Raw genomic sequence first — 26,837 nt, forward strand, 5'->3', positions numbered from 1 at the left:
TTAGACAAGGAGGTAATCAGATGTGCAGGTGAGAAAAATGCTTTTGAAGTAGATGAGATTACTTACAGTGTGGAAACAGGCCCTTCGGCCCAACAAGTCCACAACGATATTCTGAAGAGCAACCCACCCAGACCCATTCCCCTACATTTACCCCTTCACCTAACACTGCGGGTAATTTAGCATGACCAATTCACCTAATCTGCACATTTTTGGACTGTGGGAGGAAACCAGAGCACCCGGAGGAAACCCACGCAGACACGGGGAGAATTTGCAAACTCCACACAGTCAGTCGCCTGAGGCAGGAATTGAACCCGGATCTCAGGCGCTGTGAGGCAACAGTGCTAACCACTGTGCCACCGTGTCTACTTGGACTTCACTAAGGCTTTTGATAGGGATCCGCATGGGAGATTGATAGCAAAAGTAAGAGCCCTTAGAATCCAAGGAAATTTGGTAAATTAGATCCTCAATTTGCTGAGTGACAGGAAACTGATGGTGATGGTTGAGGTGAGTTTTTCCAGTAGGTCAGTTTTGGAGCCCTGGTTGTTTGTGGTATCTGAATGATTTAGATTTGAATGTGGGAGGGTTGATCAGTAAGTTTGCAGATGATACAAAAATTGGTGGGTTGGTAAATAATGAGAAGGATTGCCTTGAATTGCAAGAAGACATGGACAGGGTGGTCAGATGAGCTGATAAGTGGTAAATGGAATTCAATCCAGATAAATGTGAGGTGATGAACTTGAGCAGGACAAACGAGGCAAAGGAATACATGAACGGTAAAACCCTGGATCAAAGGACCTTGGTGTGTATGTACACTGGTCCCTTAAGGTACCAGGACAGGTAGATAAAGTGGCTAAGAAAGCATAGTCGAGACAGAGAGTTTAAGAGCAAGGAAGTTGTGCTGGAACTGTATAAAATATTGGTTTTGCAACAGCTGGAGGATGCATGCAGTTCTAGAATCCATATTGTAGGAGGGATGTGAAAACATTGGCGAGGGTGCACAGGAAATTTGCCAGGATGTTGCCTGGACTGGAGAGTTTTAATTATGAAGAGAGATTGAGCAGACTGGGATTGTTCTTGGAGCAGAGGAGATTGAGATGTATAAAATTAAGAGGTACAAATAGGGTAGACAGGGAAAAAAAAGACTTTCCACTTAATGGAGAGATCAGTAACCGGGCAGAGATTTAAAGAGAAGCGAAGAGGTCGAGACGTTATGTGAGGAAAAGCCTTTTTCACCTCAAGGGTGGTCAGAATCTGGAACTCATTGCCTTGTCAGGGTGGAAGAAGCCCTCATAACAAAAGAATTATTTAGATGTGCACTTGCGGTGCTAAGGCATTCCAGGTTATGGGCCAAATTGCTGTAAAATGGGAAGGAATATTCCGACAGGCCTTTCTCTGTGCTGTAGACCTCTAAAACTCTCTGATCCTAGAAATGCAAAACACAATCATATCTGCAAGAGATGGCTTCCTGCTCAGTGGGAGTAGGTAGTCAGCTTCTTGTTATCTCTTGCTTCTTATTTTTTTGTTTAAAGTTGCCTCCAACTCTTGTAACCCACTCAGGACTATATGAGACAGTGCCTGAATTTATATTTGCATCATCTTTTGGATCTAATAGTCCTTTTTACAGAAAATAGTGGAATTAAGTACTGAAGGTTCTGATTAGTCACTGTGTAGGTAACATGGCACTTGTGTTAGCTTCTCAGCACACAACAGATTCTTAAAATTGAACACTTCGCTTTTGGTGTTGTTTCCTTCAACATAAATCGATGAGTTATAATTTGTATAGGAAAGCTCATTCTCAGCATTTGTCCTAATTTTGTTAATATGACAATGATGTTTGCAAACTTCTACAGTTATTTTGGCTGACTGCTTCATAGGAGAACACTGTCACAAAACGGTGAAGTGCTGAGCGTTGCTCTATAAAGATTGGGGGGATGGAGGTAATCTTGCACAATGTGATTGCATTTTCAGTATTTTCTGTTTTTATTTCCAGCAAGAGTGGTTATGCTACTGGTTCACAACTCTAAAGGTGTAGCAAACATGTGATCAAATGCTAAATAAATGATTATTTGCTATTTTCAGTTCAATGATGGCGTCTGCTCAGGGTCATGAGTTTCTGTTATGGGACTTCATGTGACAAAAGAGGCCAATTCTTGATGTGCATATCTTTGAACATATGGAGCAGGATGTTCCATGTAGAAGTGGGATCTGGAGTGCAGCATTTTCTTCTTTCTCTGTCGCCCACTCTGCTTCAACGTTCAACGTTGGTTCACTGGAGAGTGTAGGAGCAGACCATACCTGAAGCCACCAAACAAGACTACTTGCATACCAAACAACATAAGCAGCAAGTGATAGATAGACCTAAGGGATCCCACAAATATAAGCTCTGCAGTCCTGCTACATCAGTTGTGAATGGTACTGAGCTGAAAAATGTGTTGCTGGAAAAGCGCAGCAGGTCAGGCAGCATCCAAGGAGCAGGGGAATCGATGTTTCGGGCATAAGCCCTTCTTCAGGAATGAGGAAGGTGTGCCAAGCAGGCTAAGATAAAAGATAGGGAGGAGGGACTTGGGGGAGGGGCGTTGGGAATGCGATCAGTGGAAGGACATTAAGGTGAGGGTGATAGGCTGGAGAAGGGGTGGGGTCGGAGAGGTCGGGAAGAAGATTGCAGGTTAAGAAGGCGGTGCTGAGTCCGAGGGACTGAGATAAGGTGGGGGATGGGGAAATGAGGAAGCTGGAGAAATCTGCATTCATCCCTTGTGGTTGGAGGGTTCCTAGGCGGAAGATGAGGCGCTCTTCCTCCAGGCGTCGTGTTGCCATGGTCTGGCGATGGAGGAGGCCAAGGACCTGCATGTCCTTGGCGGAGTGGGAGGGGGAGTTAAAGTGTTCAGCCCCGGTGCGGTTGGGTTGGTTGGTGCAGGTGTCCCAGAGGTGTTCTCTGAATTCCAGAGGTGAGGTGAGGTGAGAGTAACAGCCCTTGACATCATTTGACCAAGTGTGGCATCAAGGAACCCTAGCAAAGCTGGAATTAGTGGGTATCAGGAGGCAACCCTCTTCGATGGTTGGAGTCATACCTGGTATATAGACAGATAGTCATGATTGTTGGAGGTCAGTCATCTCAGCTCCAGGCCATCCCTGCAGGCGTTCCTCAGGGTAGTGTCCAATGCCCAACCATCATCAGCCGCTTCATTAATGACCTTCCCTCCATCATAAGACCAGAAGTCGGGATTTCCAACAATGATTGCACGATGTTCAGCGCCATTCACAAACTACTCAGATACTGAAGCAGACTCAAATTCCCCTCCAAACCTCTCACCATCCTGACTTGGAAATATATCAGCATTCCTTTACTGTCACTGGGTCAAAGTCCTGGAATTCCCTCTGTAATGGCATTGTGGGTCAACCCACAGCAGGTGGACTGCAGCGGTTCAAGAAGGCAGCTCACCACCCCCTTTTGTTGAGATTTCTTGTGTGCTCGTACATGTCACTGATACACAGTTCAGGCCTCTCTGCAGTACAGATGTGAGATTATGGCACTAACTGTGTTCAGTAGGACCTTTCTTGACTTTAGATTTTTTTTATTTTAGGTTTAGATTTATTGTCATATTTATGTACAAAAATAAAGTGAAAAGTGTTTTTCGCATATTATGTACAACGTGTCGTCAGACTCCAGCACTGTCTTGAAACACTGAATAGAATGCAAGATTTTACCGCAATGGAGTTCATCTTTCCCTCCTCCTCTAGTTTCTCCTCTGCTGCTCCTCTAGTCACTGCTTAAACACAGCCGGAGTCTCTGAAACAGGCTCTGTTTCAGAGACTCCCTATAAAGGCCTCTGTAACAAGCTCTGCGATCTCGGTTATGGTCTTGCAATGCTCTCACAATCATGACTGCCATGTTGAAACTGGAGCTATTGGTGTGGGGATGCGCGGATTCCATCCTTCCTGTTCCCTATCCAGTGCTCTTCCAGATGATGCCGTTGCACATGGTTGTTGGAGTCTCCACTTTCCCTGTCGCTGATGCTGCCGCTCCTTCAGGTGCGGGGCCTAGCTGTGGACTTGGAGCCTTGGCTCAGCCTGTAAGTCTGAGCCAGGGGAGTCAGCCCAGGACTTGTGGGTGGCACAGTGGTTAGCACTGCTGCCTCACAGCACCAGAGACCCGGGTTCAATTCCCGCCTCAGGCGACTGACTGTGTGGAGTTTGCACGTTCTCCCCGTGTCTGCGTGGGTTTCCTCCGGGTACTCCGGTTTCCTCCCACAGTCCAAAGATGTGCAGGGTCAGGTGAATTGGCCATACTAAATTGCCCGTAGTGTTAGGTAAGGGGTAAATGTAGGGGTATGGGTGGGTTTCGCTTCGGCGGGTCGGTGTGGACTTGTTGGGCCGAAGGGCCTGTTTCCACACTGTAATCTAATCTAAAAAACTTGCTCTCACTCGTTAGGAGACCCTGAACTAGGATGGAGCATGTCTGGCTCATCCTGGTGTCACTGCTGCCAGAGGCCTCCACCTTCATCTGCCACCGTCCACACTTTAAAGAAAAGGGCAAAAGCAAAAATAATTTTAAAAAAGGAGAAAGAAAGCTGATGGGAGCAGCCAAATTCCATTCTACTCTGCCACCATCTTGAACTTGCAGAGGTCTTTGTTGTTAATCACCCACTGTTGTACATTGTAGAAAACTGAGCTAGGACAGCTGGTCCAGTATTGGATCCTCTTGTCAATGTCCTCCTTCTGAGAGAGGTGGCTACCATGGTACAGAAAATGCTCTACATCTGTAACCTGGGACATGGAATATTAATTGATCAGATCTGGATTGATATGGGTTTTGTTCTGGCAGTATTCAACAACTGGATAAACCTCTTTTGTGCAAAATTCAAGAGTCCGAGCAAATCTTACTCCGAGTGGACAGTGGGCAGTGACACTGCAGTCATTTGCACATTGTAGGAGTTGTATGTAAGGTCCTAAGAAATAGGAGTAGGCAGCTCAGCTCCACCTACAATTAAGATCATGGCTAATCTGAAACTCCTCACTTCCTCTTTCCTGCCTTTTTCTGTAACTCTTGATTCCCATCCTGATCAAGAAACGGTCTACCTCAGCCTTAAATATACACAAGGACTGTGTCTCCACAGCTCTCTGTGGCAAGAAGTTTCAAAGGCTCCCAATCCTCAGAAGGAATTTCTCCTGTCTTAGTCATAAATTGGCACATCTAAATTCTGCAACTGTGCCCTCTGCTCCTAGACTCTTCCACGAAGGTCAACCGCCTTAGAATTCTCTATGCTTCAATGAGATCACATAGCATTTTTCTAAATTCCAATGAGTAGAGTCCCAACCTATTTAACCTTTGTTCAAAAGACAGTCCCTCCATACTGGAATCATCTGAGTGAACCTTCTCTGAATTGTCTCCAATCAAATAATGTCTTTCCTTAAATAAGGGGACCAAACTGCTTACAACAGTCAAGGTGTGGTCTGACCAACAACTTGTACAAGACTTCACTACACTTGTACGCCAGCATCTTGAAATATGAGACACGATTCCAGTTGCACCTGTCTGTTAGCTTTTTGTGTTTTGTGCACAAGTACTGCAAGTCCCTTTGTGTTGCAACTTTACACAGTTTTTCTCCAATCAAGTAATATTCTGTTCATTTGTTCTCCCTTCCAAAATGAACAACTTCATATTTCCCACATTATACTCTGTTTGCCAATTATTTGTCCCCTTACTTAACCTATCACTGTCTCAGCCAACTGTTCATATCCCTCTCGCAACTTGCCTTTCAAGAATACAAGGTAGACAAACAGGAGGCTGGAAGAACACAACAAGCCAGACAGCATCAGGAGGTGGAGAGTTAACATTTCGGGTGTAACCCTTCTTCAGGACCCTTCAAGAATTAAAAAACAAGAACAGAGGATGCTGCTGAGAAGCAACTGAGGAAGATTCTGGGAGGAATCAGCTCAGTCACCGTGACTAAGGAGGGGATTGCAGAAGAGGTGGTGTCAGTGAACACTAAGAGTATCAAGCAAAGGGCGCTGCTGAGAAGCAATTGAGAGTTCTGGGAGGAGTTGGCTCAGACACTGCAACCGAGGAGGGGTACACAGGAGCGGTGGCATCAGCAAAAGCTGCAAGAGCACCGAACATAGGTACTGCTGAGAAGTGACTAAGGATGATTCTGGGAGGATTTGGATCTGTTGCCAGCAACTGCCCGGGAATAAGGAAAAGAGAGGCAAGCTATAGCAGAATGGCCATTTTTGGAGCAGCCATTTTGAGAAGGGTTGCTTGATGGTTGAAATGCTGCTGCCGGTTTAAGTGTAGGCTTTGGTAAATAGAGTGGTCAGCAACAAGGTATGGGTGTGGTAAGATTCTGTTCTTCGGCTTAGTGTAATGGGGTAGAGATGGCAGTTGAGGCAGTGGTATGCTCCTGACAGATGTGGGAGACCAGGGAGCAGTCTAGTGTCCCTGAGGACAATGTCTGCAGGAAGTGTGACCAGCTGCAGCTCCTCACAGACCTCATTGGAGAGGCAGTTGGACACACTGAGGAGCATACAGGGGGCAGAGAGTGTAATAGACACTAGTTATGGGGAGGTGGTCACACCACAGGTTCAGTCAAGTAGTTGGGTGACCACTAGGAGAGGTAGGCAAGTAGTGCAGGAGTTACCTGTTGCTTTTCTGCTCTCTAACAGGTGTACTGTTTTAGATACTGTTGTGAGGGGATAGCTTCTCAAGCAAGTATGGCAGCAGCAGTCTGACCTGTGGCACCATGACTGGCTCTGCTGTACAGCAGGATTGAGCAAAGTCCAAGCAAGCATTTAGTAGTAGGGGACTCGTTAGGTGCAGAGGTGGGCGTATCTGTGGCTGCAATCGAGACTCCAGGATGGTATGTTGCCTCCCTGGTGGTAGGGTCAAGGATGTCGCTGAGCAGTTGCATGAAATTCATAAAAGAGGAATAGTGAACTATGTCATTGTACACATTGGTACCAATGACATGGGTAGGAAAAGAGATTAGGTCCTGAAGAGTGATTGTAAGGAGTTAGGTAGAAGTTTAAAATGCAGGACTTCAAGGGTAGAATTTCCTGAAGTAATTCATAGAATCATAGAATCCCAACAGAGTGGAAACAGGCCATTCGGCCCAATAGGTCCACACCAACCCTTTGACGAGCATCCCCACCCAGACCTATCCCCTACCCTACATTTCTGGGATTTACATATTAATCAATCAAAACCTGCATCACCATTGTAAGTGATTAAAGACTTAACAGCAATCTTGGTTTGCTCAATACATTCAAGGAGAAAGTGAGGGCTGCAGATGCTGGAGATCAGAGCTGAAAATGTGTTGCTGGAAAAGCGCAGCAGGTCAGGCAGCATCCAAGGAACAGGAGAATCGACGTTTCGGGCATAAGCCTGAAGAAGGGCTTATGCCCGAAATTCGATTCTCCTGTTCCTTGGATGCTGCCTGACTTGCTCGATACATTGCATCAGTTGTATCACATTTGATCTTTTACTATAAATTGTGTCCTATGATCCTGCCCCACGAGCTACCTGACGAAGGAGCAGCGCTTTGAAAGCTTGTGATTTTTAAAATTTTGATCAATCCAGTTAAACACTGCACTCCAGTTAAATACTGGCACTTCCACACCATATATTTCACATGGCTAACCCACCTAACGTGCACATCCATGATCACTATGAGCAATTTATTATGGTCAATCCATCTTATCTGCACATCTTTGGACTGTGGGAGGAAACCAGACAACCCGGCAGAAACCAACGCAGACACAGGGAGAATGTGCAAATTCAACACAGATGGTCTCCCAGGGATAGAATCAAACCCTGCTCCCTGGCGCCGTGAGGCAGCAGTGTTGACAACTGAGCCACCATGCTGATTTCCGGTGCCACGTGTTAGAGTGAGTAGGATTAGGATGGTTTGGCAGATGAATGCATGGCTTGAGAGCTGGTGCAGGGGATAGGGGTTCAGATTCTTGGATCATTGGGATCTCTTCAGGAGGAGAGGTGACCTGTACAAGAGGAACAGATTGCACTTGGACTGCAGGGGAACCAATACCCTAGCTAGATTTGCTAGCGTCACTCGGGTGGAATCCAAAGCAGCAGGGAGACAAAACTAGGTTGAGGGCAGTGCAGAGATTAACGAGAGTAAGTTAAATAGTAAAACAGCAGTTTTGGTAATCCCAGTATTGACAAGGCAAGCAAGAGCATGGCAGGAAGCAAGGGAAGCCTGGCTTAAACTGCATTTATTTCAAAGCAAAGAGGCCCGACAGGTAAGGCAAATGATCTCCAGGCATGAACGGGTGTGTGGGACTGGGATATTATAGATATTACAGAAACATGGATGAGGGAGGGATGGGGCTGTCAGCGCAATGTTCCAGGGTACAAATCATATAGGAAGGATAGAAGAAGAGGCAAGAGAGGAGGAGGAGTTGTGTGTTAGCTTAGGGAGAACGTCATAGAACGACAGAAAGAGTTGAAAGTTCGTTGACTGAGTCTATATGCATTGAACTGAGAAATAAAAAGGGGGCATTATTTTGATAGCATTGCACTATAGACTCACTAGTTGCCAGCAGGAGATTGAGGAGCAAATTTGTAAGGAAATTGTAAATAGCTGCAAGAATAATAGGGTTGTATTAGTAGTGGATTTTAACTTGCTTAACATCGACTGAGACTACCATACTGTTAGCAGCTTGGATGGAGAGAAATCTATTAAATGTGTTCAGGAAGAATTTCTTAGGCAGTATGTAGATGGTAATACTAGAGAAGGGGCAAAACTTGACCTCCTCTTGGTAAATAAGGCAGGGTAAGCAACGAAGTGTTAGTAGGGGAAGGCTTTGGGACAGTGAACATAATTCCATTAGTCTTAAAATAGCTTTTGTGGAAAGACTAGGTCTGATCCACAAGTTAAAGTTCTAAATTGAGGCAAGGCCAATTTTGATGGTCTTAGAACTTTCAAAAGTTAATTGGGAGAGGCTGTTTGCAGCCTGGTAAGTGGGAGGCTTTCGGAAACTAATGAGTTTCAGGACCAGTATGTTCCCATTAGAGTGGCACGGTTCACAGTGGTTAGCACCGCTACCTCACAGTGCCAGAGACCCAGGTTCAATTCCCACCTCAGGCAACTGACTGTGTGGAGTTTGCAGAGTTTGCACGTTCTCTCCGTGTCTGCGTGGGTTTCCTCCGGGTGCTCGGGCTTCCTCCCACAGTACCACAGGTGAATTGGCCATGCTAAATTGCCGTGGTGTTAGGTGAAGGGGTAAATGTAGGGGAATGGGTCTGGGTGTGTTGCTTTTCAGAGGGTCGGTGTGGACTTATGGGCCGAAGGGCCTGTTTCTACACTGTAAGTAATCTAATCAGAGTGAAGGTAAGGCTGACAACAGTAGGAAACCCTGGATGACTTGAGTTATTGAGCCCCTGGTCTTTATACATTAGATATGTCTGCTTCTTAAACAGCTGGGATCAACTGAGTATAGAGGTTGACAAAGTATACTTAAGAGAGAAAGCAGAAGGGCTAAGCTATAGAGGGTCACGAGGTGGCTCTGGCAGAGAAGGTAAATGAGAATCCAAAGAGATTCTACAAGTACATGAATGGCAAAAGAGTAACTAGGGGGTGAATAGGGCTTCTTAAAGATCAACGAAGTCATCTACGTGTAGAGCCAATAGAGATGGGTGAAATCCTAAATGAATATTCTCATTAGTATTTACTGTCGAGAAAGGTATGGATGCGAGGGAACTTGGAGAAGTAAATAGTGATGTTTTGAAGAGTGTCCATATCACAGAAGAGGTGGTGATGAAAGCCTTAAAACGCATTAAGTTAGGTAAATTCCCAGGACTTTGTGGGAGGCTAGGGAGGAGAACACAAATGATAATTGTCTCATCGACAGCCATGAGTGAAGTGCCTAAAGACTGGAGGGTGCCTAATGTGCTGTTATTTTAAAAACGTTGCATGGAAAATGCCTGGAAACTACAGATCAGTGAGTCTGATGTCTGTGGTGGGTAAGTTATTCAAGGGGATTCTGAGAGACAGGCATTTGGAGAGGCAAGGATTCATTTTGCTTCATCCACGGTAAATCATTTCTCACGACTTTGAGTTTTTTTTGAAGATGTGACTAAGAAATGTAGATATGGTCAGTGCGGTAGACATTGTCTGCATGGACTTCAGCAGGGCCTTTGACAAGGTACCGCATGGTAGTTTCCTGAATAAGGTTGAATCTCACAGGATCCCGGGAGAGCTAACCAATTGGATACAAAATTGGCTTGACAGTAGAAGACTGGTGGTGGAAGAGGGTTGTTTTTCAGACTGGAGGCCCATGTCACAGGGATCCTTGCTGGGTCCACTGTTATCATCATTGATATAAATGATTTAGATGAGAATTTAGGAAGTGTGGTTAATAAGTTTCTGAATGGCAGCAAGATTGGTGATGTCTTGAATAGCAAAGAGGGAGATTTGCTCATGTGGTTAGGGAGGGTTTAAACTAATTTGGCGGGGGGGGGGTGGGAATCAGAGCTAAATACCTGAGAGGGGGGCAGTTGCAGATGGGATAGTGACAGGACGTAGTGAATTGTCAGGAAGGTTTCCCATGTGATGAAAAAAGGGATCGGTTAAAGTGAGTCTGCTTTAACGCAAGGAGCGTCAGAAATAAGAGTGACTAACTTAGAGCATGGATCAGTACTTGGGACTACGATGTTGTGGCCATAACAGAGACGTGGGTTTCACAGGGACAGGAATGGTTGCTTGATGTTCCAGGGTTTAGAATTTTGAAAAAGAACAGCGAGGGTAGAAAAAAAGTAAGGGGTGTAGCATTTGCTAATCAGAGAGTGTGTCACATCTACAGAAATGAAAGTTGTTGAGGAAAGTTTGCCTACTGAGTCAGTATGGGTAGAAGGTAGGAACAGCAAGGGAACAGCCACCTCATGGGGTTTTTTTTTAAACAAACCCCCTAATAGCAGTAGAGAGATTGAAGAAGTGACAGGTCGGAAGATTTTGTTATGGGTATTTCAATTTTCCCAATATCGACTGAAACCTCTTTAGTGCAGATGGTTAGATGGAGCCGTTTTGGCCAGGTGTGTTCAGGAGAGTTTCCTTACTCAGTATGTAGACAGATTGACAAGGGAAGAGGCCATTTTAGATTTGGTGCTCGGCAGTGTGCCAGGACAGGTGTCAGATCTCGCAGTGTGAGAACACTTTGGTGACAGTGATCACAACTGCCTTACATTTACCATAGCCTTGGAGAGGGAAAGGAGCAGTTACCAAGGGAAGATATTTAATTGGGGGGAAAAGGAAATTATGATGCTATCAAACAAGGATTGGGAAGTACAGACTGGGAGCAATAGTTACACAGAAAGGGCACAGCAGACATGTGGAGACTATTTAAGGAGGAGTTGTTGCTAGTGATGCACGAATTTGTTCCTCTGAGACACATAAGAAGGGGTAAGATTAAGGAGCCTTGGATGACAAGAACAGAGGAGCTTCTCGTCAAAAGGAAGAAGGCAGCTTACATAAGGTGGAGGAAGCAAGGATCTAGCACAACTTTAGAAGATTACAGGCTTGCTGGAAAGGAGCTCAGAAATGGACTGAGGGGGCATGAAAAAGGCTTGGCTTGATGTATTAGGGAGAACCCAAAGGCATTACACTCATACGTGAGGAATAAGAGAATGATCGGGAGAAGATAGGGCCAATCATGGAACTTGTGCGTGATAGGGGAAGCCCTAAATGAGTCTTTTACTTCAGTTTTCACTAAGGAAAGGGAATGAGAATTCTGAGGAGCTGGGATGATGTGCTGGAAATTTTGGCAATCCCAGGGCCAGACCAGATTTATCCTAGGCTGCTCCGGGAAGCGACAAAGGAGGTTGCTAAGCTGCTGGTGAAGATCTTTGCTTCCTCCCTCTCCATGGGAGTCGTACCGAGGATTGGAAGGAGGCGAATATTGTTGCTGTTTTCAAGAAGGGTAATAGGGAAATCCCTGGCAGTTATAGACCAGTCAGTCTTACGTCTGTGGTCAGCAAAGTTTTGGAAAGAATTCTGAAGGTTGGGTTTATGACTATTTGGAAAAGCATAGCGTGATTAAAAGTAGTCAGCATGTCTTTGTGAGGGAGAAGTCATTCCTCACAAATCTTATTGAGTTCTTTGAGGAGGTGACGAGACAGATCGACGAAGGTCGAGCAGTGGATGTGGTGTATATGGTAGGCTCATTAATAAAGTCACGAAGTATGGGATACAGGGAGATTTGGCTATCTGGATTCAGAATTGGCTGGCTGACAGAAGGCAGAGAGTGGTTGTAGATGGAAAATATTCTGCCTGGAGGTCAGTGTTGAGTGGGGTCCTGCAGGGCACTTTTCTTGGGCCTCTGATCTTTGTAATTTTTACAAATGACCTGGATGAGGAGGTTGAGGGGTGGGTTAGTAAATTGCAGATGACACAAAGGTTGGACGTGCCATTGATAGTACCGAGGGCTATTGCAGGCTGCAGCGTGACATAGACACATGCAGAGCTAGGCTGAGAAATGGCAGATGGGAGTTCAACCTGGATAAATGCAAAGTGATGCATTTTGGAAGGTTGAACTCGATTACTGAATTTAGGATTAAAGACAGGATTCTTGGCAGTGTGGAGGAACAGAGGGATTTTGGTGTTCAAGTACATAGGTCCCTCAAAGCTGCCACCCAAGTGGATAGGGTTGTTAAGAAAGCATATGGTGTTTTGGCTTTCATTAACAGGGGGATTGTGTTTAAGAGCCGCAAGGTTTTGCTACAGCTCTACAAGTCCCTGGTGAGACCAAACTTAGAATATTGTGTCCAGTTCTGGTCGTCCTATTATAAGAAAGATAGAGGGTGCAAAGAAAGTTTACCAGGATGCTGCCTGGACTGAAGGGCTTGCTTTATGAAAGAGGTTGACTAAGCTCAGACTTTTCTTTCTGGAGAGGAGGAGGAAGAGAGGTGACCTGATTGAAGTATACAAGGTAATGAGAGACTTGGATAGAGTCAATAGCCAGAGATTCTTCCCCAGGGCAGGATTGACTGGTACAAGGGGTCATAGTTTTAAGATATTAGGAGAAAGGTTTAGAGGGGACATCAGAGGAAGGTTCTTTATGCAGAGAGTTGTGAATGCATGGAATGTGTTGCCAGCGGTGGTGGTGGAAGTAGAGTCACTGGGGACATTTAAGCGACTGCACATGGACAGCAGTGAATTGAGGGATGCGTATGTTAAGTTATTTTATTTTATGTTAGGCTTAATCCTCGGCACAACATTGTGGACCAGATGACCTGTTCTGTGCTATACTTTTCTATGTTCTAAAGTTATCTGGAAATGAGGCGAGATCTTGATCAACTGGGCCAGTGGGCTGAGGAATGGCAGATAGAGTTTATTTTAGATAAATGCAAGGCATTGCATTTTGGTACGGCAAACTAGGGCAAGACTTACACAGTCAATGGTAGGGCCCTGAGGATGTTATAGAACAAAGATATCTTGGGGTACAGGTTCATAGCTCCTTGAAAATGGAGTCACAGGTAGACAGGACAATGGAGAAAGCTTTGGCATACCAGCTTTCATTGGTCCGAGCATTGAGTGCAAGAATGTTGCAGCTGTTCCAAGAATTTGTTGAGGCCATGTTTGGAGTACTGAGTGCAATACTAGTTGCCCTATGAGCGTGGTCAGAGTATTGATGGTCAATTAAAATTTTCTTAATGTTTAAGATAAAGATTTGAAGGAGATTTTTTTTAGATTAAATTACTTAGTGTGGAAACAGGCCCTGCGGCCCAACAAGTCCACATCGACTCGCCGAAGCGCACCCACCCAGACCCATTCCCCTACATTTACCCCTGCACCTAACACTACAGGCAATTTAGCATGGCCAATTCACCTAACCTGCCCATTTTTGGACTGTGGGAGGAAACCGGAGCACCCGGAGGAAGGAGCACCCGGAGGAAACCCACGCAGACACGGGGAGAACGTGCAAACTCCACAGAGTCAGTTGCCTGAGGTGGGAATTGAACCTTGCACATGCACTTTTGTTTGGTTGTTATTCTGAACCTTTATGAAATATGCCTAAGAATTGGGGTTCCATCTATTGATCTGTCAATGGCATGTGCAAGTTGTGAGCAACTGCCTGACTGCTGACAAGTGATTAAGTAGAATGATTTAGTCTCTTCTGTGTGAAATGTCTACTGTAATGGTTGCTCTTTTTTTCTTACTGACTAACTAGGATGTGTTGGTAGTGAACTGCCCAGCTGAATGGATAGCTGCAAATCATGTTCTGGCAACATGTAGAACTTCACTGAAAAAACAAGGAGTTGTTGGCTTAAGTATGGCACCATGTATGAGGACCTTTCTTGAAAGGCTGCCAGTGATGTTGCAAGAGCAATATGCATATGAAAAGGTAGTAAAAATAATAATATTGAAATTAGAATGAAGTTATAATATTATTATATGCCAAAACCTGTTGGTAACATTATAATGCAATAAAATTTCTAATATTTGGCACACACAAGGAATGGAAGGTGCCAGTTACATGATGGGATTGTGGCCAGAAACAATCATAAATCCCATCAACTAGATTTGATCAAAAGGAGAGAGGGAGAGGGAGAGAGAGATGATCAAATGATCAATTCTTAAGAGTAAGAAAACCTAGTCGCGTTGTTTGGTTGCATAAGAATTTCAGATAACAATGGTACCTAATAATGGGGTCTTATTAATTTGAAAGACTTTGCTATGCCAGCTAATGACATCTTTTCCCTTTCAGCCTCATGTCTTATGTGGAGACCAACTTGTTCACAGTCCATACATGCAGTGTCTGGCCTCCTTAGCTGTAGGTCTTCAGCTAGATCGACTCTTGTGTAGTCCACCAGTGCCACCTCATCATACTAGTTGCCCCCCTGACCCTGCGAACTGGAACTCCTCAGAGTGGTCCTGGTTAGAATGTTTCTCCACCACTATTAAGGCTGCAGAAGCATTAGCTAAAGGAGGGCCATTCCCTGAATGCTTCACTGTTCCAGATCTAGAGCCTGCACCAGAAGAAGAACTATGTCATGTGATGGTAAGTTAGACAAATCATTAGCTTGTGCATTAGGGATGCAAGGTAGGGAAGGAGGGGGAAAGGATTAACCAGATGCTTAAATGTCTTTACAAGTAAAGTAGGATTGTGCTGAGTGCATTGCCACCTTCTTGCATTACTGGAAACATTACGCTGTTGGTACATGAATAATAAGCTACTGCTCGGCATTCTGAGGCAGAACAGGCCATTTTTCAATGTGACGGCAGGTGTGCACATAACAGAACCTCATTGAAATACCAGAAAATGATTTGATGAAATCACTAGCTAACAGGAAGAAGGATTTGTACATATGGCCTAGGTGACTGAAGACAGACAAAGCTTTGGAAGAATATCAGGAATGTAAGACCAACCTGAAACGAGGAATTAAAACGGCTAAAAGAGGTCATGAGATATCCTTAGCGAGCAGGGTTAAGGAGAACCCCAAAACCTTTTATTCATATATAAGGAGCAAGAGGGTAACTAGGGAAAGGGTTGGCCCACTCTAGGACAAAGGAAGAAAGTTATGCATGGATTCAGAGAAAATGGGTGAGATTCTCAATGAGTACTTTGCATTGATATTCACCAAGGAGAGGAACATGACGGATGTTGAGGTTAGGGATAGATCTTTAATTCTTGATAAAGTCAGCATAAGGAAGGAGTAAGTGCTGTGTATTCTAAAAGGCATTAAGGTGGACAAGTCTCCACGTCCAGATGGAATATATCCAAGGTTACCAAGTTACCAAGGGAAGCGAGGATGAAATAGCTGTGGCTTTAACAGATATCTTCGCAGCATCCTTGAACATGGGGGAAGTCCCAGAGGACTGGAGAATTGCTAATGTTGTCCCCTTGTTTAAGAAGGGTAGCAGGGATAATCCAGGGAATTACAGACCTTGGAGCCTGACATTAGTGATAGGGAAGCTACTAGAGAATATACCCATTTGGAAGAAAATGGGCTTATCAGTGATAGGCAGCATGGTTTTGTGCAGGGAAGGTCATGTCTTACATACCTAATAGAATTCTTTGAAGAGTTGACAAAGTTGATTGAAGAGGGAAGGGATGTAGATGTCATGAACTTTAATAAGGTGTTTGATAAGGTTCCCCATAGTAGGCTGATGAAGGTGATGAAGCCGTCTGGGGTCCAGGGTGTTCTAGCTAGATGAATAGAGAACTGGTTGGGCAACAGGAGACAGAGAGTAGTAGTGGAAGGGAGCTTCTCAAAATCGAGACCTGTGACAAGTGGTGTCCCACAGGGATCTGTGCTGGGATCACTGTTGTTTGTGATATACATAAATGATTTGGAGGAAGGTGTAGGTTGCTTCATTAGCTAGTTTGCAAATGACACTAAGATTGGTGGAGTAGCAGGTAGTGAAGGGGACTGTCAGAGAATACAGCAGAATATAGTTAGATTGGAGAATTGGGCTGAGCAATGGCAGATGGAGTTCAATCCGGACAAATGCGAGGTGATGCATTTTGGAAGATGCAATTCAAGAGCAAACTATATAGTAAATGGAAAAGTCCTGGGGAAAATTCATGTACAGAGAGATCTGGGTGTTCAGATCCATTGTTCCCTGAAGATGGCAATGCAGGTCAGTACAGTGGTCAAGAAGGCATATGGCACGCTTTCCTTCATCAGATGGGATATTGAGTACAAGATTTGGCAGGTCATGTTACAGTTGTATAGGACTTTAGTTTGGCCACATTTGGAATACTGCATACTGTTCTGATTGCCACATTACCAAAAGGATGTGGATGTTTGGAGAAGGTGCAGAGGTGGTTCACCAGGATGTTACCTGGTATGGAGGGTGCTAGCTATGTGGAGAGGTTGAGTAGACGAGGATTATTTTAATTGGAAAGGGGGAAGTTGTAGGGGGACCTGGTTGAAGCCTACAAAATCATGAGAGGTGTAGACAGGGTGAACTTTTTCCCAGAGTGGGGGACTCAATTACTAGGGGTCACGAGTTCAAAGTGAGAGGGGAAAAGTTTAAGGGAGATATGCATGGAAGTTTCATCATGCAAAAGGTGATGGGTGCCTGGAATGTGTTGCCAGTAGAGGTGATAGGGGCAGGATGATAGAATCGTTTAGGATGTATCTCGACAGATATGTGAATGGACAGGGAGCAAAGGATTACAGATCCTTAGAAAACAGTGGGCGGGTTTAGATGGAGAATCTGGATTGGCCCAGGCTTAGAGGGCCGAAAGGCCTGTTCCTGAGCTGTAATGTTCTTTGAAAAATGTTAGTAACATTAAATCCAATGATGACATGACCTCATTCTGCAAAAGTAATCTCTTCAAATTCACATACCAAGTGCTGTTGGGAAGGTAACACTCTGATTTTGACTCCATGACAGTGAAGGAACAGTGATATGTTATTAAATCAGAATGGTGTATGGCTTGGAGAGAAATTAATAGATGGTGGTGTACCCACATATCTTGACCTTTTCAGTGATAGAGGTCATCGATTCAGAAGTTGCTTTCAAAAGGGCCTTGCAAATTTTTCCAGAGCTTTATGAATATGGGATTCACTGCCACTGAAAGTCAGTCGTGGAGGGGGTGAATGTGTAAAATCGTGGACGGTGTGCCACTCAAGTAGGATATTTTGTCCTGGTTTGTGTTGAGCTTCTTGATTGCTGTTGGAAACTATTGGAGCTAAAGACCAATGAACCCCCTGGTACTCATGGGGTGCATCTTAAGATATTTAAAATATCTGAAATAGAGGATCTACTGGTAGTAATTTCCAAGAACCCTTAGATTTTGGAAATGTCCCCGAGGTTTGGAAAACTGTCTACCAAACATCTTTATTTAAAAAGGGAAACAGACAAAAAAGGTCTGTTGGCTGAACATCTGTTACTAGGAAAATGTTAGAATCCATTATGAAGAATGTGATAGAGTATTTATGTGCATAATATTATCAAGCAGAGTCAGCATGGCTTCAAAAAGAGGAAATCATGCCTGTCAAATTTAGTAGAATTCTTTGAGGAGATAGGAGTCTGCAGACGAATGTAAACAGATTAAACAGGAATGTAAAGACTTGACAGGAAAAATGTGAGGTTATGCACTTTGGCAAGAAGAATAGAGGAGTTGAATATTATTTAAATGGAAACCTATCCAACAAACCGATTTGAGAATCCTCATACATGAATCACACTAGGTTAGTATTCAAGTTTGGGGGTAATGGGCAACTCAATGAAATGTTTGCTTTTAGTTCAAAGGGAATAAAGTATAAGAGTAAGAAGTTTTTCTGAAACTATATATGGCACAAGACAGACCACATCTGGAACATTGTGAATGATTTTGAGCCCCTTATCTAAGGAACAATTTACCGAGCTTGGAGGCAGTCTATAGAAGTTTCACTATGCTGATCCCAGATATGGAAGGACTGTATTGTGAAGAGACATTAACTAGATTGGGCCTGTATTCACTAGAATTGAGCAGAGTGGGTGGCAACCTCATTGAAACATGCACGATTGCAGGAAGGAAAAACAAAATAACTATGGATGCTGCATATCTGAAATGAAAGCAAAAAAATGGTGGAAAATCTCTGCAGGTCTGTCAGCATCTGTGAAGAGAGAAATCAGCCCTGAAAAAGGGTCACTGGACCCGTAACACTAACTCTGATTTCTCTGTACAGATGCTACCAGACTTGCTGAGATTTTCCAGCAATTTCTGTTTTTGTTCAGGATTTCTGGGGAAAGTACCTTTCCAAATGCAATGCCTAGGACCAGAGGGCATAATCTCAGAATACGAGGCCTCCTATTTGAGACAGAGCTAAGGAGGAGTTTATTCTCTGTGGATAGTGAATCTGTGGAATTCCACAGATTAGCCTGTTGAAGCTGGGTCTTGGAGTATATTCAAGAGTAAAATATACAGATTTTTTTAATCAGTAAGAAAATCAAGGGTTATATGGAAAAGGCAGAAAAGTTGAGTTGAAAATTATCAAATCAGCTGTGATCTCCTTGTATTTGATTGGCTGAATGTCCTACATCTGCTCCTGTATCTTCTGGTTTTATGATCTAATCCACGCTGACAGTTCAGTCTTCGACTAAGTCAGTGCTGCATTATCATTGCAATGGCAGGCTTTCCCCAGCAATGAGAGGTACCCAGGTGGTTGAAGTCCTGCCCACCAAGACTTACCAACTAATTCAACACCAACAGCTCTATTGGAGCAGTACAAGTGGAATACAGTGTCAGCTACTGAGATGACACCCACCAAAGGCCTAGGGTTGTTGCTGAATCCTTGGCCACAATTAAGTGATGGTGGGAGGGAAATCATGGAGTGGATGTGGCAGATGAGTAAGGTTAGGGTAAGGACATGAGATGGCTGTCATGGAATTCCCCATTCTAAATACCAGGTAGTTTGATCAGGCTGTCAGTGCCTTCGGACAAGTTACCTCTCTTTGGACACCGCAAGTAACCATCTGTGAAGTTTTCTTGTGGGTGCTCCTCACATGGTGATCCACCTGCCTGATGCTCAATTAATTGGGTATTAGCCTTTACATGGGGAGTAACTGATCACTTAAGAGGCTGATTTGCCACCAGAGCAGGCATCGTTAGGCCTTCCCAATTGAACTTAATAGGATTTGTATGGGAAGGTAGTGGGCTTCCTACCCAGTGCTCTCCCATTCAATTCAAGTTCACCTCAGGAAAGAGCCTTTAATTCCATTGCACCCTTAGACTGGTGAGAATACGTCAGCTGGCAATGCTGTAAAGGTAGGGTTGCTTTTAACCATTAGATTTGTCTGCGAGTTTGATGCTAATTTGAGGTTCCTTCTCAATAGGAGTTAACTGCTTCTACACTCCCTTTAATATGCTTGGTTTCTGTAGAGCAAGGAGGTCATGCTGGAGTTATACAGAGCATTGGTCAGGCCACGGCTGGAGTATTGTGTGCAATTCTGGTCACCTCACTACAGGAAGTATGTGATAGCACGAGAGGGATTACAGAGGAGGTTCACCAGGATATTGCCCGGGATGGAGAAATTGAGCTATAAGGAGAGACTGGATAGTCTCCGATTGTTTTCTTTAGAGCAGAGAAGACTGAGGGGGGAACATGGTTGAGGTGTACAAAATTATATGGGGTATAGACAGGGTGAATAGAGAGCAGCAATTCACCTTGGTTGAATGGTCCATCATGAGAGGGCATAATTGTAGAATAAAGGGCAGGACATTGAGCGGTAATTTGAGAAAAAACATTTTCACTCAGAAGGTGATGGGAATCTGAAGTGCATGCATGGGAAATTAATGTGAGCTGGAACACTTAATCTTTAAAAAATATTTGGAGTAGCACTTCAAATATCGTAACATTCAAGGATATATGGCAAGTGCATGAAGTTAGGGTTACCCTGCCTTTAGTGGGTAGTTATGTCAGTGTAGACGTAATGGGCTCAAGGGCCTTTTCTGCATTGTATGCTTCTATGAACCTATGAATAAAAACTGAGAGCTGCATATGCTTTATGAATACTTCCATTTTTTACAATTATAGGATAATAGTAAATGGTTTGCTGGAATGGATGAACAAATTATGTCGTGGGCATCATCACGACCAGAGGTAACTAATTATTTTTTGCTCCTACATTCTAAACACTCGTTTAATGGTGCTGTAAAGTTTTTAAAAAATCATCTGTCACACTTGTTTAGGACTGGCACCTTGGTGGAAAATGTGATGTTTATCTTTGGGGAGCAGGGCGTCACGGGCAGTTGGCAGAAGCTGGAAGAAATGTAATGGTACCAACTACTGCACCTTCTTTTTCACAAGCTCAGCAGGTATAGTAAAATAATTATATTGGTATTTCAATTTAAATTGTTAGTGTAAGTCCACCATGCAATTAAAAGAAATTTACTAAAGGAGAACTTCAAGCAGGGATTACTACAAAAATGTGCAAAGCTGATTGAAGGCTTTCTAAACGTTAAATCATTAGATTCCTAAGTGTCTTGGTTTACATTGAAGTGAGCTTTGTATCACGCTGACTTCAACAAATTTTCTTTTTATAAACCTTGAGAGGAAAGATGTTTCATAGCTCTATTATTATGACCTGTGATGATGCTGCTTCTTTAACAAGGTTAGATTGCCCTTTTTTTTCAGGAGGTGGTAAAGACTTGGGCTCCAAAATGTCTGGGGTTAGCTTCTTGAGAAGGCTTTCAAGTTTAAGCAATAAACACTTGTATAATGAAAGGGGAGTGCCCAGATCTCCCAGCTCAGCTTTTCTCTGGTTTGGTTTGGTTTGGTTTTAGCAAGCAGAGTAGTGAAGCTGCTGGACCCAAAGAAGCAGGTTTATGCTGATCCTCCCTCTCTGACATCTCTCCTATAAGAACCTGTGTTAGATTTTTCCATTTTTGGGAAGTGGTGTTTTATGGGGATTGCTGCAAATATTTGGAACAGAATCATTAAGTTCAAATAATCTGTTGGGTTTTTGGTTGGATTACGTTATTCTTTATTCTGTTCTCTTTTGTTTGTGTTTCATTCGGTAATCTTGCCAATAAATTCTATTTTGTTTAAAACTAAGTGGTTGGGCCAGCTGTATTACTCCTGGAATATCCACTTTACACCTCCTTAAAACAACTAGCAAAGTTAGGGTCCGGGCTACTTTCTTGAAATGTTTTCAGGGATGTCTGGCCTGGCCTGGTTGTGATTTTCAAAATGGAAAGTAAATGATAATTCTGCGGCAACAGTTCAGTTTTTCCTTCTTAACTTTTGGATCACTGCTGAGATTTGATATAGAGTTAATTGGAAATAAAATGTGTTTCAGTTCTCTTTGACAAACATTACCATCTGAACATTTTCAATAATTTTATTTACTTTATTTGCTATTGCAGGTAATTTGTGGGCAGAACTGCACTTTTGTTATCCAGGCTAATGGAACAGTAATGGCATGTGGGGAAGGAAGTTATGGTCGGCTAGGTCAAGGAAATTCAGATGATCTTCATGTATTGACTGTCATTTCATCGTTACAAGGTACACAGGCTTATTAGGGGAAATCTAGAGCTATAACAACTTAAAAATAAATTCTTGAAGATGAGTACATTTTTTTGGAAAAATTCAGCAGGTCGAGCAGCATCTGTGGAGAGAAAACAGAGTTAACGTTTCAATTCTAGTGACCTTTCTGAAACACACAAAAACAGAAAATATTGGAGGAACTCAGCAAGTGAAAGTCTGAAGATCACACAATGGTCACTGGATTTAAAACATTAACTTTGTTTTCTGTACAGAAAGGCTGCGAGAAGTGCTGATTTCCTGTAGCAATTTCTGTTTCTGTGTTTCAGATCTCCAGCATCGGCAGTTCTTTGTTTTATCATATAAAATTTTTTTTTTTGGCAATCAATGAAATTGCTAATAGCCACATTTTCATTAATGTGATTCTCATTGCTTATGTGTGCACTACAGGGTTTGTAGTAACACAGCTGGTGACTTCCTGTGGATCTGATGGACACTCTATGGCTTTGACAGAAAGTGGTGAAGTCTTCAGTTGGGGTGATGGGGATTATGGGAAATTGGGCCATGGAAATAGTGATCGACAGCGCAGACCTCGGCAGATTGAGGCACTTCAGGGAGAGGAGGTCGTTCAGGTGAGGTTGTTAGATTATTACTAATTGTGGATAATGTAGATTAATGAATAACTAGGTTTGAATTTGGCTTTGGACCATTTAGAGTAAGATTGATCTTGATATTTGTATACATCTTCCACCTGAAATCTTGCGTAATATCCACCATGCCTGTCAATAATCAACATCTTAATTGCTGCTCTGGCGAGCTCCAAAAATCTCTCAAAGTGACTCTCACTAACCTTAGAGATTTTCGCTTAACAAACTGCTCTGAGATACTTTTGCTTATCTCTTGGACCAGGGCTAGGGACACAAACATTGTGCCACAAGTATGCTTCTCACTATCCTTAAATTTTTATGTAACCTATTTCTCCTAATCAAATGGTTTGGAGATGTTATTGCACATCACTAGAGAAGGTTGGACTTGAGCTCAGGCCTCCCAATACAGGGGCAGCACAGTGGCACAGTGGTTAACACTGCTGCCTCATAGAACCAGAGACCCGAATTCAATTCCACCCGAGGGCGACTGTCTATGTGGAGTTTGCACATTCTCCCCGTGTCTGTGTGGGTTTCCTCTGGGTGCCAGTTTCCTCTCACCATCCAAAGACTGGTGGACTGGCCATGCTAAATTGCCCAGAAGTGTTCAGGGATGTGTGGGCTAGCTGTATAAAATGCAGGGTTATGGGAAGAGGGTAGGGTAAATGGGTGGGTTTGGGTCGGGTGCTCATTGAAGGGGCAGTATGGACATGATGGGCCGAATGGCTGGCTTCCACACTGTAGGGATTCGGTGATACCATGCACCACAAAAGGACCCCACATCCAGGATCTAAATAACATCAGCCGTGGGCCGACAATTGTAAAACAATGTTCATGTCACAAAATTACCAGATAGAACATAGAACATAGAACATAGAAGAATACAGCGCAGTACAGGCCCTTTGGCCCTCGATGTTGCGCCGATCCAAGCCCACCTAACCTATACTAACCCACTATCCTCCATATACCTATCCAATGCCCGCTTAAATGCCCATAAAGAGGGAGACACCCGTAAACCTTCTTTTCTCTAGTGAAAACAGCCCCAAGTGCCTCAGTCTTTCCTCATACGGTTTTCCTTCCATACCAGGCAACATCCTGGTAAACCTCCTCTGCACCCGTTCCAATGCCTCCACATCCTTCCTATAGTATGGCGACCAAAACTGCACACAATATTCCAGATGCGGTCGTACCAGAGTCTTATACAACTGCATCATGACCTCAGGATTCCGGAACTCAATTCCTCTACCAATAAAAGCCAGTACGCCATATGCCTTCCTCACCGCACTATTTACCTGGGTGGCAACTTTCAGAGATCTGTGTACATGGACACCAAGATCCCTCTGCTCATCCACACTACCAAGTATCCGACCATTAGCCCAGTACCCCATCTTTTTGTTATTCTTCCCAAAGTGAATCACCTCACACTTAGCTACATTGAATTCCATTTGCCACCTTTCTGCCCAGCTCTGCAGCTTCTCTATATCCTGGTGTAACCTGCCACATCCTTCCTCACTGTCAACAACTCCTCCGACTTTCGTATCATCCGCAAACTTGCTCACCCAACCTTCTAACCCCTCTTCCAGGTCATTTATAAAAATGACAAACAGATAATGGCACTCTCAGAAGAGAAAATGAAAGGAAGGATTGAGGAACCTTACTAAAGGTTTTGATAGTGGATAGACAATGGCACATACATAAAGAATGTATGCATGAATTGCAACCGTTATTCATCTCTGTCTGATGCAAAACTAAAAGAGGAAAATAGGCTCAGCCATGTTAAAATTGTCAGAAAAAGCAGCAGGCATGAGGATTGGAAGCAGCTGAAAACTCAGCAAAAGGACCAGGAGATTCATATAGAACATAGACCAATATAGTGCAGTACAGGCCCTTCAGCCCTCGATGTTGCGCCGCCCTGTCATACTAGTCTGAAGCCCATCCCACCTACACTATTCCATGTACGTCCATTTGCCTGTCCAATGATGACTTAAATGCACTTAAACTTGGCGAATCTACTACCGTTGCAGGCACAGCATTTCATACCATTAATTCTCTCTGAGTAAAGAAATTACCTCTGACATTTTATACCTATCTCCCCTCACTTTAAAGTTGTGTCCCCTCATGTTTGCCGTCTCCATACTTGGAAAAAGGCTCTCCCTGGCCCCCTATCTAACCCTCTGATTATCTTGTATGTCTCTATTTAGTCACCTCTCAATCTTCTTCTCTCTAACGAGAACAGCCTCAAGGCCCTCAGCCTTTCTCCATAAGACATTTCTTCCATACCAGGCAACATCCTAGTAAATCTCCTCTGCACCCTTTCCAAAGCTTCCACATCCTTCTTATAATGCGGTGACCAGAACTGTACACCATACTCCAAGTGTGGCCGTACCAGAGCTTTGTACAGCTGCAGCATAACCTCCTGGTTCCAGAACTCAATCCCTCTATTAATAAAGGCCTTCTTAACAACCCTGTCAGTCTGGGGGCAACTTTCAGGGATCTGTGTACATGGACACCGAGATCTCTCTGCTCATCTGCACTCCCAAGAATCCTGCCATTAGCCTAGTACTTTGCATTCCGATTACTCCATCCAAAGTGTATCACCTCACACTTGTCCCATTTGCCACCTCTCAGCCCAGCTCTGCGTCCTATCTATGTCAATCTTCAACCTACTACATTATTCGTCACTATCCACAATTCACCAACCCCTTAGTGTCGTCCACAAATTTACTAACCCACCCTTCTAAGCCCCCATCCAGGTCATTTATAAAAATGACGAACAGCAGTGGACCCAACACCGACCCTTGCGGTATGCCGCTAGTAACTGGAGGGGGAAAATAGAAAATGAGAGTAAACTTACAGGGACGTAAAAATTGGTCATGAGAGCTCTTATAAATATGTGAAGATAAAATTTGGGACAACACAGTGGTTAGCACAGCTGCCTCACAGCACCAGGGACCCGGTTTCAGTTCCTGTTGGGCGACTGTCTGTGTGGAGTTTGCACATTCTCCCCATGTCTGCGTGGGTTTCCTCCTGGTGCTCCAGTTTCCTCCCACAGTCCAAAGATGTGGAGGTCAGATGAGTTGGCCATGCTAAATTGCCCACAGTGTCAGGTGCATTAGTCAGGACCAGAGATGTGTTGCTGGAAAAGCGCAGCAGGTCAGGCAGCATCCAGGGAACAGGAGAATCTACGTTTCGGGCATAAGCCCTTCTTCAGGAATCAGGAGTAAGTGTAGCACTTTGGAGGGTTGGTGTGGACTTGTTGGGCCGATCAACCTGTTTCCATACTGTAGGGATTTTAATCTAATCTTCTAATCAAAAAGTGATGAAAGCAAATGTCAGAAGCTGGGGAAATTGCAATAGGTCATAAAGAAATGGCAGAAGAATTGAACACTTAGTTTGGTTCACACATAACCTCCCAGAAATTCCAAGGAACCAATTGTTTAGTGAGAGGCAGAATTGAAAGAAATCAGTATCAAGATGAATATTGGTCAAAGCATTGCGTATAGGAGTTGGGAAGTCATGTTGTAGCTATACCGAATATTAGTTAGGCCACTTTTGGAGTACAAAGGAACCTCGATTATCTGGCATTCAATTATCCGAATATCGGATTATCAGGCAAGATCGCAAGGTCCCCATGGCTAAACTTTTATCCAGCATTCAATTATCCAGAATTCGATTAACCAAACCAAATACTGCCCACCCTTGTCCTTTAGACAATCGAGGTTCCTCCATACTGTGTACAATTCTGATCTCCCTCCTGTAGGAAGGATATTGTGAAACTTGAAAGAGTTCAGAAAAGATTTACAGGAAAGTTGCTAGGATTGGAGAGTTTGAGCTATAGAGAGTGGCTGAAATAGGCTGGGGCTGTTTTCCCTGAAGCATCAGAGACTGCGGGCTGACCTTCTAGAAGTTTATAAAATCATGAGGGGCATGGTTAGGGTAATTAGACAAGATCTTCTCCCTGGGATTGGGGAGACCAGAACTAGGTTTATAATGAGAGGGGAAAGATTTAAGAGAGGCTTAAGGGGCAACTTTTTCATGTAAAGGGTGGTGCGTGCATGGCATGAGCTGCCAGAGGAAGTGGCGGAGGCTGTTACAATTACAACATTTAAAAGGCATCTAGATGGGTATATAGGCCAAGTGCTGCCAATTGGGACTACATTAATTTAGGATAGCTGATCAGCATGGTTGATTTGGACCTAAGGGTGTGTTTCCGTGCTGTGCATCTCTATGACTCTATGATTCTATAAAATGGTGCTGGGGAA

At 43.8% G+C, this 26,837-nt stretch overlaps 1 protein-coding gene across 1 annotated transcript in view; it reads left to right on the forward strand.

Annotated features, from left to right (window-relative positions):
- LOC122542642 (probable E3 ubiquitin-protein ligase HERC1) overlaps positions 1–26,837 on the forward strand; it is a gene marked incomplete at its 5' end in the record, with an annotated part of 215,948 nt that overhangs the window by 132,959 nt on the left and 56,152 nt on the right. Inside the window, 6 exons of the mRNA XM_043680638.1 lie at positions 14,179–14,352; positions 14,716–15,009; positions 20,483–20,548; positions 20,638–20,763; positions 21,814–21,952; positions 22,382–22,563. Coding sequence (XP_043536573.1) covers positions 14,179–14,352; positions 14,716–15,009; positions 20,483–20,548; positions 20,638–20,763; positions 21,814–21,952; positions 22,382–22,563 — 981 coding nt within the window. The remainder of the gene's footprint in view (positions 1–14,178; positions 14,353–14,715; positions 15,010–20,482; positions 20,549–20,637; positions 20,764–21,813; positions 21,953–22,381; positions 22,564–26,837) is intronic.

The sequence above is a fragment of the Chiloscyllium plagiosum genome, chromosome 40, assembly GCF_004010195.1.
Source record: "Chiloscyllium plagiosum isolate BGI_BamShark_2017 chromosome 40, ASM401019v2, whole genome shotgun sequence".
In the NCBI taxonomy this organism is placed as follows: domain Eukaryota; kingdom Metazoa; phylum Chordata; class Chondrichthyes; order Orectolobiformes; family Hemiscylliidae; genus Chiloscyllium; species Chiloscyllium plagiosum.